Source organism: Rhineura floridana, chromosome 22 (genome assembly GCF_030035675.1).
Source record: "Rhineura floridana isolate rRhiFlo1 chromosome 22, rRhiFlo1.hap2, whole genome shotgun sequence".
NCBI lineage: Eukaryota > Metazoa > Chordata > Lepidosauria > Squamata > Rhineuridae > Rhineura > Rhineura floridana.
In genome coordinates, this window is record NC_084501.1 from 12,068,072 (window position 1) to 12,081,132 (window position 13,061).

Genomic DNA, 13,061 nt, shown 5'->3' on the forward strand with positions numbered 1-13,061 from the left:
ACAGGCCTGCATTCTGAAAAGGAGTTTACATTTACTTTTATGTTATTTATTTATCAAATTTATATCCCTCCCTCCCACAAGGAGCCCAGGGTGGCACATGAGTTCTGTGCTCCATCCATGGTTGTGGCTTGTTGGGCAGTAAACAAGGGCCAGGGCAGACAATCAAACAAACCACTGTTTAATAATCCATATTTAATTAGCCATGGCTTTGTAGTGTGTGCAGACCAGGTCTCTTGAGACCCTGGTTTGTTCCCTGTTTTGGATAGGGTGGGAGATGACATTGGCAAGAAAATTCCAGTAAGGAGAGTGTGAGAATTTTGAGCCTAGACAATACAGTACTAAGTTGACTAGTGGCCGAACTTGGTATAAGGCAGCTCCCTCGCTAGGACTGGCAGGGTCCGGTAAAGTGGCTTTGGGGACTGGTCTCTGTGAGCTTCCTTGAAAGTCCAGTTTAAATACTCAGATTCACAAAAGGATGCTTAAGTTTGCACTAATGAGTAGTTAAGACCATGAAGAGCAGACAGTTGCGTTCGTCTCTGTGCCTGGTTGGCAGATAATAAAATTTCAGTGCAAGGCCAGGGAAGTAGCAAAGCTGTTGCTAGCCCTGACATTCAATCATCTGCAGAGTTTATTCTACTTAATTTGTTTACTAAACCGCCCTTTATCACGTCACAGATTGCACAGCCGGTTTGCAAAAAACATAAATATTTAATTAAAACAATTGCTTGTTTGCCACTTCAGGCTCTACCCGAAGGTGTGACGACTGGAGAGACTTGGGGGAATGGGCAAGCCTTTGTTGTGCAGCCCTAGTAGTTTTGATGAGGTCTCCCTGGAGCTTGGAAATCAATAGTTTCCATTCTAGCAGGGGTGGGCAGAGCAACAGATGTGACTCTTAGCTCTTGTTCAAGGGGCCACATTCCAGCCACGCAAAATCCTTACGTCCACACACTGTTGAGGTGGGCATTTTTGTGGTTCAGGGGCACATTCCAGCCAGGCCGAAGCACAGAAGGAGAGTGCTGGCAAGCTGGACTGTTGAGGGGCGTGGCCTGGGGACAGTGCTGAGGCCACATGGGCCCTCAGGCTGGGGCTCCCCATCCTCCTGCATTACAGTACGAAGTTTGGTACGGTGCTGTTACTTCTGTTCCATGCCGATTACATCCCTTGTGTTCTGAGAGAGCACAGACTAACTTTGAAAGCTTTGAGGGCATTGCATGCATTTCTTGCTTCTTATGTTGCCATAGCAGTATCTGGGCCCAGCAAAATAAACAGCTAGTTCTAGTTGCTCCCCTTTGAAACGAGACATGGGGCATACCAGAAGTGCCTGTGCGACATGCCGCAGAAGCTTCTTGCACCAGGAGTTTGCTCTGGGGGCAGGATTAATGCAGGGGAAATGCCCTCCAAGGTCGCCTGCCCCCTGTCCCCAACGCTGCTGTGGGAGTGGATGTGAGCATGGACTGTTGCACCGCACTGATTGGTGTCTCGCACTGCTAAATCAATATCGACGATGGCTGTTCGGTGACAAGGCTCACCTCTCAGGCTTACATTTGGGGGCGCTCACGCCAATGCCCTTGGAGCTGTCTCCGAAAGTGCCGGATGGCACAGAGTGCAGCCGCCGTGTGTGGAAACAGAGGGAGCTTCATTGTAGCACCGCCTCTTTGAGGAGGGGGGCGTTACTCTGTGTCTGCAAGGGAGGAGCTAGACCTTGACAGCTCCTCTTCTGCTGCAAAGCTGGTGGAGGTGTGATGGGTTGGGGGGAGCCACAGCTCCTCACCTACCCACTTTGGGGGAAAGGCGGTAGCTTATTGGTAGAGCATCTGTTTTCCATGCAGAACGTCCCCTGTTCAGTCCTCGGCGTCTCCAGGTAGGGCTGAAACCGTCTGGAGAGCTACTGCTGGTCAGGATAAGCGATACGGAGCTAGGAGGACCTTCGGCCTGACTTGGTGTAAGGCAGCTTTATTGTTTGTTCCCACAGTGTGGCTAATAACCTGTCGGGGAAAACAAAGGGGGAGCTGGGAGAAAGGACTGAGGAGCTTTGCCTGCTACTTGTCCCTTGCGAATAGCATTTGCACACACACACCCTCCCGGGGTTCCCAGATGCATAGGTGTGCTCTCAAATATCTGACTTAAAAAAAATAATCCTTGGACTTCCCAGCTGAAGGATCTCAAGCGAGACAGAGAAGGATTTCTGTGGGGTCCCTAGAGCAGGGGTTCCCAGACTGTGGCCCATGGCCACCCCGTGGTTTGTGAGCTTCGTTCCGGTGGCCCAGCGTGTTTGTGGTTGATGGTTGAAGAGGGGAGGTGGCACGTCTATCACGCTGAGTATTCATATTGGTTTTTTTTTTTTTAAATGTCTTATAATGTGTTTCATTATATTACAATTTGAACTGTGGGGAGCAGAAAAATCCATGGTCCACTGAGATCCTCAGCAAGTTCTCAAGTGCTCTGTTGGGGGGGGGAAGTGTGGGAACCACTGCCCTAGAGAGCCACTGCCATTCAGAGCAGACAACACTGGCCTGAGTTGGTCCTAGCCCAGCTCCTTGTAGATCTCCTTATAAGATGGACTCCAGTGTCTCTCCTGGCTTCCTCTGGCCTCCTGTAGGACCCTTGGTGGGTGCCGCTGGTTCTTTATAGTCACCTTCCCCCTCCCATTGGTGTCTGGCTGGTCTCCAGAGAGTGGATGGCTTCACTGCATCTCTCTGCTGTGTAGGATTGCAAAGGCCCACACAGCAGGGGCATCGTCCAGTTTGAGAATCTGATCTGCCAGAATCTCCAACATATCAGATGATGAGCACAAAATCCTTCTTAATTGCAAATTTCATTTTCAAAATGCTCCTGTGGCGTTGTTTTTTCTGTTGGGCTTTTTGACAGGGAGCCATTTGGTCTGAGGCAGTTGCAGGGTTGTCAATAAGTAGCAGAATAAATGAGAACTTGCTGGATGTTATGTTTGCTTCTGAGTTTGCTGGAGTGGAAAGATGAGGCAAGATGCAAACAGACACAGGCTGAGCTGCCTTGTTGGTGTCCTTTCATTGGATTAACAGCCTGCCTTGTTCCAAGGGCCAAGTGCAGATTAATATTAACAACTTGGGTGGTGATTGTCATCTTTGAGGTATGTGGGAATGAAAAATCAACCTCGTCTGAGAATCTAAAATTGAGCCTTCGTCAGCTCTGCAAAGATGCTTGTGCTTACTAGGCAAGACAATGGTGTATACTGTCCACCCACACTGCCTGGACCAGCCTTCCGCAACCTGGGGGCCCTCCAGATATTTGTTGAACTCCAGCAGCCAGCATGGCCAGTGGGCAGAGAGGCTGATGGGAGTTGTAGTCCCAGCAACATCTGGAGGGCACCAGGTTGGAGGAAGGCCCAGGCTAAGAGGGTCTTCTTCCCAACAGCTTCGCTTGTCCTCCATTGCTTGAAGCGTAACTCACTGTGGCTGCGAATGTGCCATACACTGACCGCACACAGCTTGTCCCCAAAAAAGCCTGGGAATTGTGGCTCTGTGATGGGTAAACTACACTTCCCAGATTCTGGGGGGGAAGCTGTGTGTTTAAATGTATGGTGCGTATGCAGCCTGAACCTCAGCTCTCCATCTGTAAAGTAGGCATAGGAGTCGTGATGTAGGTTCCCTGGGAAATTTTTTTTTTTTCTGGAAAGTGTTCCTATGCAAAGTAGGATAACTTGGATCTGGGAATCTTCACTTTGCATTGGGAAATTTTTCTGATGCTTTAAGAGTGGTCTACTCTAGCATCTTTATATTATTTGTATTTGGTAAACTAAAAAGCTTTGAAACTGCCAAGCTTTGTCTAATACTGTAATTGCCATTGGCATCTATTCATTGTTACTTTATGAAACAGACATATCTGCAGAAAATAAATCATGGGGAAGCGTTTCTCCCCACACGGCTGCCTAGCAGCGACTTCACCTCTGCCTGCCAGCCAAATGAGCCTTACCAACCCACAGGTCAGGACGTTGCACACTGACTGACCGTCTTTCTTCTTCTTAGCTGGCTTTCCGCATCGCCTGAACCTTTTTTACCTGGCCAACGATGTCATCCAGAACTGCAAGAGAAAAAACGCGATTGTGTTCCGTGACACGTTTGCCGAAGTGCTCCCGGAGGCTGCCGCTTTGGTGAAGTAAGTTTTGACTTTTGTCTCGTGACACTACAAGTGTCCTTTCATTCCTTACCAACCCCAAGTCGATGCATGACTACTTTGTCTGCTTGTGAGTGAACAGCAAGGCATGCAGGAGTGCAGGCCCTGCAACAGGGCACATCTTCTTGAGCAGAAAGTTCAGTATCAAGGCAGGGAATCGGCCAAAGCTCTTCTTTGGATACCTTGTGCTTGGGTGATGATGCCCTCAGTGTGCCCCAGTGCTTTACAGGGTACAGAGAAGGGCTTGCCCTGAAGACCTTACAATCTAAAATAGTTTTGCAGTTTTAGCTCCGACGCCACAGGTTTTTGTTTTATGTCAGTACTTTTAAATCAGGGCTGGCTGGAGTTGATGGGCACTGTAGCCTCAAATATCTGAGGGCACCAGGTTGGTAAAGGCTGCCCTAAGGAAAGATCTTGGGGAGGTCTTTGCTTTTGCTTAGGTAAGCTTCCCTGTTTTCAGATGTAGCTTGACTGCATTGATCTAGCCCCTTTGTTTTGCAAGAGCAGCAGAGTTCTACTGGCATTTAAAGCCTCTGATGTTTGTCCTTTCTGAGCTTTCGGAAGGACAGGCTGTGTTAATTAGGAGCCAGGGCACTGTCAGATTAAAAGACACCTTAGTCAATCATATGAGCTTTGCCAATGAATTGATTGCGTATGGAAGAAAGTTCATGCCTTTGTCTTTTAGATGTATGTAGAGAGCCAGTGTGGTCTAGTGGTTAGAGTGTTGGACTATGACCTGGGAGACCAGGGTTCAAATCCGCACACAGCCATGAAGCTCACTGGGTGACCTTGGGCCGGTCACTGCCTCTCAGCCTCAGAGGCAGGCAATGGTAAACCCCCTCTGAATACTGCTTACCATGAAAACCCTATTCGTGGGGTCGCCATAAGTCAGGATCGACTTGAAGGCAGTCCATTTTCCATGTGTCATAGCACGTGTCAACTTTCAGAACGGAAAGTTTGGGGAATTTAAGTCAGTTGCCTCTTCAGAAAAACACTTCAGTCTTCTGATGAGTTTAATTGCCCGTTGCTGTTTACATTTTCTTTGTTGGGGGAGGGGTCCACATCTCTCTTCCGAAGGCTGTGGTTCCTTCCGGGGGCTGTGGTTCCTTCCAGTAGCGTGTCAAGATTTGAGTTGAGACCAAAGCTCATATGTCTGAATGGTTCTCCTCCAGAGTAGATAGTTTTGGGAAGCAGACTATTCTACCATGACTGTGGCACCCTGGCACCAAGGGAGATGGGGGGGCCTCGGAGGGAGGAGGGTCGATTTCACTCCTGGCCACAACCCTAAGCATATCTAAGCAGTGGAGTCTGTAAACCAGGGAATTGAAGGGCATCTTTTGGTTGGAGGCACTAAGGAGGGGCCCAGCCACAGATTTGTTTTGCTCTGGGCTCTGCCCTTGTCTGAGATGGCTTCACCGAAGGGCCCAGAGCAGGACGTGCTGGGTCTGTTACACCTCAGTTGAGGATCTCTCTCTCACTGACCCCCGTTCCCCCCCCCCTTTGTGGAAGGGAGAATAATCCAGTTATTCCTATTTTAGTTACTTGCCAAAATAGATGCTGGTTACTGCCCTCGCCTTCAGAAAATTACCAACCTGTGGGTGGCATCCAACAAAGTAAGTTGCATTAGCGCAAGGATTTTTGTTTGCTCAGCAGAACTTTGCTTCCCTCTCCTCTCCCTGCAGCTCCACCCCCCCCCCAATCTGCTCTGGAGAGTTTGGGGGAAATTCAGAGCAGGATTTGAGGGGCGCTTGGGAAGAGGAGAGGGAGGGGAAGCACTGTTGCATAGCCAGAAGCCCCTGTGCTAATGGAACCACTTCAGTGGATACCCCCCTGGCCTGTATGACATTGCTGTTGGCCTTGAAAGAGAAGTGAAGGTAAGGTATCTGTTTTTTGTTTTTTTAAAAAAAGAAAACATCCTCCACTTATTCTGGCACCTTACATATGCGTATCAGAGAGGGCGAATTTATGCAATAACAACATTCCATATTTCTCTGTGACATTTTCAGAGATCCATCGGTCTCCAAATCTATAGAAAGAATCTTTAAAATCTGGGAAGACAGAAATGTGTATCCAGAGGAAACCATCACATTACTAAAAGAAGCTTTAAGTAAGTTCTCAATTATTCTTTTCCCGCTTGTGCAATTGTGATGAAGACTTTAGAGGGTGTTTGTGTGAGACAGAATATAGTCTGAGATTAAGAGAACCAAGTTTTATCCTTTTAACATTAAATCCATTTGCTGTCATCTTTTTGCATCTGCTAATGAACAGAAGTTAGCAACAGAGTTTTGCTTAGGGAAGTGAATCCTGAACTCTACTCCAGTTTGCTCACTCTGCTTATTCTATTTGTCACTTTAATTTCTATCCTGTTTGAGGGGACTCGTACCACCTCCAAAGGGATTTTTTAAAGGCGGTGGGTTGAATTTGGATGTCGCCAGAGTTCTCCCGCTTTGAAGTAAAAACGGAAAGCGGTGCTAAATTTTATTTTTCTGTAACTTTCTTACAACAACACCACATGTGTTAAAAGCAGAGGCTGTCTTCATGCCAGGGCTGTGGAGTTGGAGTCGGAAGCAATTTTGGGCGGAGTCAGAGTCGGTAGAAATGTACAGGTTCCGACTCCGGCTTCAAAATAAATTTTGATTGACAAATTTTTTAAAATATAAATTCACAATGTCAGAGAAGCTTCCCATGAAGTCAGCTGTATTTGAGCATTTCACCATAACCCAAGACGGAAAACATTTTGTGTGTCAGTGCATGACACAGGACCCAGATGAAGACAAATGCTGTGATTCCAAGATCAGCGCATATTCAGGCAGCGACAAAAATGCTCCTAGAAGAGCTTCCAATTTAAAGAGACAGTTACAGCCCTTTCCAGGGCTGTGGAGTTGGAAGCAATTTTGGGTGGAGTTGGAGTTGGACAGTAGAAAAATAGAGGAGTCGGAGTCGAAGGTTTGGCGTACTGACTCCACAGCCCTGCTTCATGCTACATTAATTTGATCACTGTTTCTAGAGAAGGTAACTAAGACAGTGCCACCAACTGTCGCCCTTACACCAGGCGCAAGTTCAAGCCGAAATGTCCCAGGGGTGTGTGCAGCAGCTAAACAGGCTCTTGGGACAAGAAGAGTATGTATTCTGATATTCCGAAAAGGAGTGTCAAATGTGACTCTAGCAAGGGACACGAACGTCTAGCTTGCCATGGCAGCAAGGCCTCCACTTCAGCATTTCCCACTCTAAAGTTCATTCATTACACTCCAGTCACACTTCCCTCACAGAAGTAGGATCCTCCTCTGTCCAAATGTTTAGCATACTGGCCCATAGAATAGCATTTTCACTCACACAGAAGCCTCATGAGCAGGCCTTGAGGTGGTGGTGTAGCATGATAAATCCTGGACATCAGAATTTTTGAAGTGGTTTTTTATTGGGGTTGTTGGTGTTAGAGATACTGTGTTCTACTCCACTTGTAATACTTGTGCTGGATTAGCGCCTTGGTTTATAGGCTTGTCTTGCAACAGCAAGAGATCTCTTAACATTGGTTTCCAGGTATCTAAAACCCTGCTGGTCTTCAGAGCTTGGCTCCCTGCAGGATCCCTGGGTTGGGTGGACCAAGCAAATAGTAGATGTTGTGGGAAGTGGTCCATTCACAAGCTGTGAAATGCTTCAGTATTTAGTTTGCATTATGCTCAGTTAGAAACAAATCTTTAAAGTGGTCTGTTTCAGCTCCCAGACATCCATAGACATAAGGCTTCCTGTCTGCGTTCACAAGCCAAATGAAAGTGGCTTTAAAGTCCTGCCTGCAAACTCAATTGATTTTGTAAGTCTGTTCCTTGAGATTGCCATCTTTATCCTTGTAAAGCTTGAACAGAATCCTGAAAGGCAGAGGAGCTGTCTTGAAAGTTTCCAAATTGTAAGCTCAGCTTTTGGTTTAGGTCTCCTGCCGCTCTGCCAGCAGGTACCGATTTTCTATTGGTGTCCGTCGCTCTCGTTCTCTTTTTTAAAATTTTATCTTAACTATGCATAGAGACTCCTAAAGGGAATCCCATAATCTCAGACTGCGGGGGAAAAAAACAAAACAAAAATGTTTTCCAGGTTCCACTTTCAAAACTCAGAAGCAGCCGAAAGAAACTCAGAGCAAACAGTCAACTAAATCATGGAAGAAATCTCAAAGTAAGGAAATCCCATGTGAACCGTCTGAGCTTTCTGATATATTCACCTCCTCGAGGAGCAGAGGACAGAAATCCGCGCGCCCGCCCCCCCAAACCCACATCCCCTTAGAAGCCAGAAGCCCACGGTACCTTGTCGTCTTTAGGCTCACAACATCCTTTGCTAAAGGCACCAAGAGAGCTGTTGCTTCAGATTGTGCAGTGATCACGGCAGTGTTTAAATGAGCCGGAGGTGTGCAGAGATGAGAGAGGCGTTGGGACATTTTGGGGACCTGATGTTAGCATATGGAAAGATGGAGAGGCGCGGTTAGTGAGCATACAGGCTGCGATTTAAGCCTGGCGGGTTGGTCTTGAAGCGAAGGACCTGCATCTCTCAGCAGTGGACTAGACTGACTTAAATAGCCCACTCGTTGAAGTTCAGTGGGGAGAGAGTGAGCTCAGATAATGAACTGTCTTTGGCATTCTCGGGAGAACAGCTTATCTTTGCTGTGCTGGCAGCTGGCACATGGCAACAATGCAAACAATAAAGCCCTGAATGGCTAAGAGAAGATGATGATGGGACGTCAGACAGGAAAGGCTTCTGTCACCTGGGTTAGGCTAGTAATTGGGAGTGGGGCTTGGATCCATTTGGGAAACAGTTTGGCACAAGGCCGAAAGCCCATCTCCGTAACACCTTATGTTCCTATGTCAGGAGAAGAGACTTAATGGGTGCTTCGAATAGTCTTCATTTTGCTAAGCAGCACCTGCATTTATCCTGAAAGGAGTATTCTGTCCGTCCTCTTTGGAAGCAGCACATTAGAGCAAGGAAACTAAGGCATTGCTTTCCAGGCCAGGGGTGGGGACAGGGGGCGATGCAAAAGAATGACCTACACCCACAAGAGGTTTGCCTTTCACATCTCTGCATGAGTCACTGCCCTGCGCCAGCTTATTTCCTGAGGCATGCTCAGAACAGGGATTCATACAGGGAGGCAAAGTGGGGTGAGGGACGTCCTACTCTTACACCTTCCAAAATTGTACGATGGGGGGGAGCTTGGTGGAGGGGAGCAGCCAAACTCAGTGCGTCAGACTCACTGCATGTGTGAAGTGTCCATATTGTGACTCGGCGGGTGGGAATCTTGGCTGCCTCCTGGGGGCTTTTCCCACTTTGCTGGTGGGCAGAGTAGGGTTACCTTCCCTGGCATGTCACACCAAGCATTTGCATGTGTCATTGGGGGTGTTCTCATCTGCATAGTCCTTGCAGGCTTCTTAACGGGCACCTTTCTAACCATGTTGTTCCTTCATCCCCACAGCCTCTACAAATCCAAAAGCTGCTCTGAAGTCCAAGATCGTTGCAGAATTCCGGGTAAGTCCAGTAACCTGTTTGTCTTACGGATTCCATTCCATATGGGGCTACATGTGGGGCTACAAGGGATGCTGGTTGGAGCTCGAGTCCAGCAACATCTGGAGGGCCCCAGATGTTCCCTGCCTAGTGATCCATACCTGCAAGTTTGAAGGTGGCATTGAACTGACTGTGGTCCCTGGCTCTGTGGGCTCCTGAGAAGTGACTTTTCTCACTACATGCTTGGAATCCATTCTAACATTCTATGGGCAGCGAGGGAGTGAATGCGATGTGGCAGAAATATATATACAGGCCAGATTTTTGGGGGGGGGGATCTTTCTGTTAATCTGGAACCTGCTTAGCTATGAAAGCCAAATCCACTCTGCTTTTTCTGTGGGAGAGTATTGATTTCTTTCTTTGCTGGAACAAGAGAAGACCCTCATCATAGCCACCAAATGAGGGGTTTGGGCTTAGCTTACTACGATACTCTGGAGGAGAGCAATCCCACGAAACAGCTAAATTGCCTCTCCAGGAAGCAGCTTCCCACGTTAGCCACTGAATACACAACTCTGCTCAAAGCCACAGGGCATAACTATAGATATCTGGAGCCTCGTTAAGGGTTTAAATGATTGGGAGAGGAGAGAGAGAATATATTGAATCCTGGACATATTCACTGTCTGCTTGTTCTGATGTGGTTTATTCTTAATGTGTACGTTGTGCACAATACAGTGGCAGGCAAGATAGCTGTCAAGAGGCCAGAGTTCAGCACTGCACATGGGGCGGGGGAAGGAGAATTGGGAGAGAGCAGGACGGAAGTTACCTAGAAAAATGCAATATTGGGAAAACGTCTCAACTGCAACAGTTTCCCATCTTTCTGTGCAGAAGTAGGACTCCTCCACTGCCCCCCATGTGTCAAAAGCATTTGCCATTGGTTCTCCTTCTCTCCCCACTCCCCTCCCTTTTAATTTTGTCAGTTGGTTCCCTTCCCTGGAACACACTGAATTGTCCGCGTCGAGTAATTTATTTATTTGATTTATACCCTGCCCTTCCTCCCAGCAGGAGCCCAGGGCGGCAAACAGAAGCACTAAAAACACTTTAAAACATCATAACAACAGACTTTTAAAATATATTACAACAAAACATCCTTAAAAACATATTAAAACAACTTTAAAAACATATTTTTTAAAAAAAGCTTTAAAAACTCAAAAGGCAATTCCAGCACAGATGCACACTGGGATAGGTCTCAACTTAAAAAGCTTGTTGAAAGAGGAAAGTCTTCAAAAGGCGCCGAAAAGATAGCAGAGATGGCGCCTGCCTAATATTCAAGGGGAGGGAGTTCCACAGGGTAGGTGCCGCCACACTAAAGGTCCATTTCCTGTGTTGTGCGGAACGGACCTCCTGATAAGATGGTATCTGCAGGAGGCCCTCAATTGATCGGCTGGGTATTTAAGGGGTAAGATGGTCTTTCAGGTATCCTGGTCCTGAGCTCTGTAGTAATGGGGCCTGTTCTGCTCTTTTCTCCAGCCGCAGTCCCTCGTCGATGAGCTGCTCTGCTACAAGCGTTCTGAGGACCAGATAGAGCTGAAGGAGAAGCAGCTCTCCACCATGAGGGTGGACGTCTGCAGCACCGAGACCCTGAAATGCTTAAAAGGTACGCTGGGCAAACGGGGCAGCGCCTCAGGCCTCCCCACAGCGGAAGGGAGTTGGGAGGCGGCAGAAGAGAGGCCCTGTCCCCTGTCTCCCTTTAAGAACATGGGAAGCTGCCTTATTCCCAGCCAGACCTTTCATCCTCCACTGTCCGCACTGACTGGCAGCAGCTCTCCAAGGTTTCAGGCAGGGAGTCTCGCCCAGCTTTTTTGGAAATGTCGTTGGAGACGGAACATGAGCCCTTCTGCTCGATGCTCTGCCACGGAGAAACGGCCCTTCCCCTTTCTGTCCGCCTCTTGTTTGTAAGAGGCCAACCTTGTTTTTTTTTTTTAAAAAGGCTGCTCATGGCTGTGGGTACCAACATACAAGGGTGGCATTCCACCTTTTTTTGGCAGACTGAAGGTGGATGAACTGCAGTTCTGTTCTTTCAGCATTCTGGTGGTCACTGAAACCACTTGCATGTGGCTGGGGATTAGGACGGCAGCGGGAACACCTGGGGCTGCTGGATCCTTTTGAGAAGTGGGATTTTAGCCATTATAGCAAGGTGGACCTTCCAGGTTGAGAGGCAGTCTGTCTTTCCATACCAGGCAGCAATGGAGGGAGGGAGGTTGGTTGACTTCCCACCTGGTTTGTGTGGATTTTCCAGGGCATCTGCTTGCCCACTGTAAATTCTTAAGGATCCATGCCATAGTTTGGGGTTGGCAGCTCTGGCATGGATGTAAGAACATGACTTAGAAGAACCTGTTAGAAATTAGCACTGCTGGTTTCTTCTGTGTAGCCAAAACAAGCAGCTTCAGACATGCAGCGAGGCTTTCATGTTAAAACTTGTTTTTTCCCAGGCACTCTTTCCCTCCAGGTTTACGGTCGTTAAGTCTTTCTGAAGGATGCTGTGTGTTAGGCCTGTCTTGCTCCCCCGACACGCACACACACTTCCCCCCCAATCGAAAAAACACTTGTTTTCCCTTTCAGACAAAACAGGAGGAAAGAAATTCTCCAAGGAGTTTGAGGAAGCGAGCGCCAAGCTTGAAGAGTTTGTCAACAGCCTGGACAAGCAATTGAAAACCAGCCCGTCCTTGACGGAAGTGCTTGAGAATGCGGGGATATTCTATGAAGCGCAGTATAAGGAAGTCAAGGTGGTGGCCAACGTGAGTATGAAGAGGCTTCTCCGCCCCATCAAGCTGCCTCCACTGCAACCTGGAGCTGTCCAGATGCTTTGGACCGCTACTTCCATCAGCCCAGCCAGCATGGCTCTGCTGGGTGGGGCTGCTGGGAGTTGCAGCCCAAACTTCTGGAGGCTCAATTAACAGGAGTCCTGTTTGCTATAAACCAGTGGCTTTCAAACTCAGTTCTGGGCGTGGGATGGTTTTCCTCCAGAAACGTATTAAAGATTGGTCACGAAGGAGCAGCCAGCCTCTCTACAGCCGCTGATCCTCCTTAACAGCATGTAACCCAGGAGAGTGTTTGCTGTGTTCCGGAGTTCACACTTGGCTCATGCAGGGCAGTGTTCAGGTGCAAGAGACAGAGCCTCTTCAGTGATGGCACCAAAACATTAGAGTACCTTCCCTGGGGGAAATGCATTGGGCTTTCTTCTCTTCCCGCATCCAGGCAGGTTTGAAGAACGTGTTTATTCAGATAGGCTTTTAATACCTTGTGCCTGGCTGTTTCAGCTTATCTTAGCCAAAACGCTCCTGTTCATAATTGTAATGCTATGCATTTTTATCACTCTTAAATTGTTACAGAACTGTTCTTCCTTCGTTTTGTATGGCATTCACTCTAGGCTTGTTCACACG

At 47.9% G+C, this 13,061-nt stretch overlaps 1 protein-coding gene across 1 annotated transcript in view; it reads left to right on the forward strand.

Annotated features, from left to right (window-relative positions):
• Positions 1-13,061, forward strand: part of RPRD2 (regulation of nuclear pre-mRNA domain containing 2) — a 43,995-nt gene that overhangs the window by 16,625 nt on the left and 14,309 nt on the right. The window contains 6 exon segments of the mRNA XM_061606780.1: positions 4,002-4,131; positions 6,156-6,256; positions 8,233-8,310; positions 9,596-9,648; positions 11,149-11,275; positions 12,241-12,416. Coding sequence (XP_061462764.1) covers positions 4,002-4,131; positions 6,156-6,256; positions 8,233-8,310; positions 9,596-9,648; positions 11,149-11,275; positions 12,241-12,416 — 665 coding nt within the window.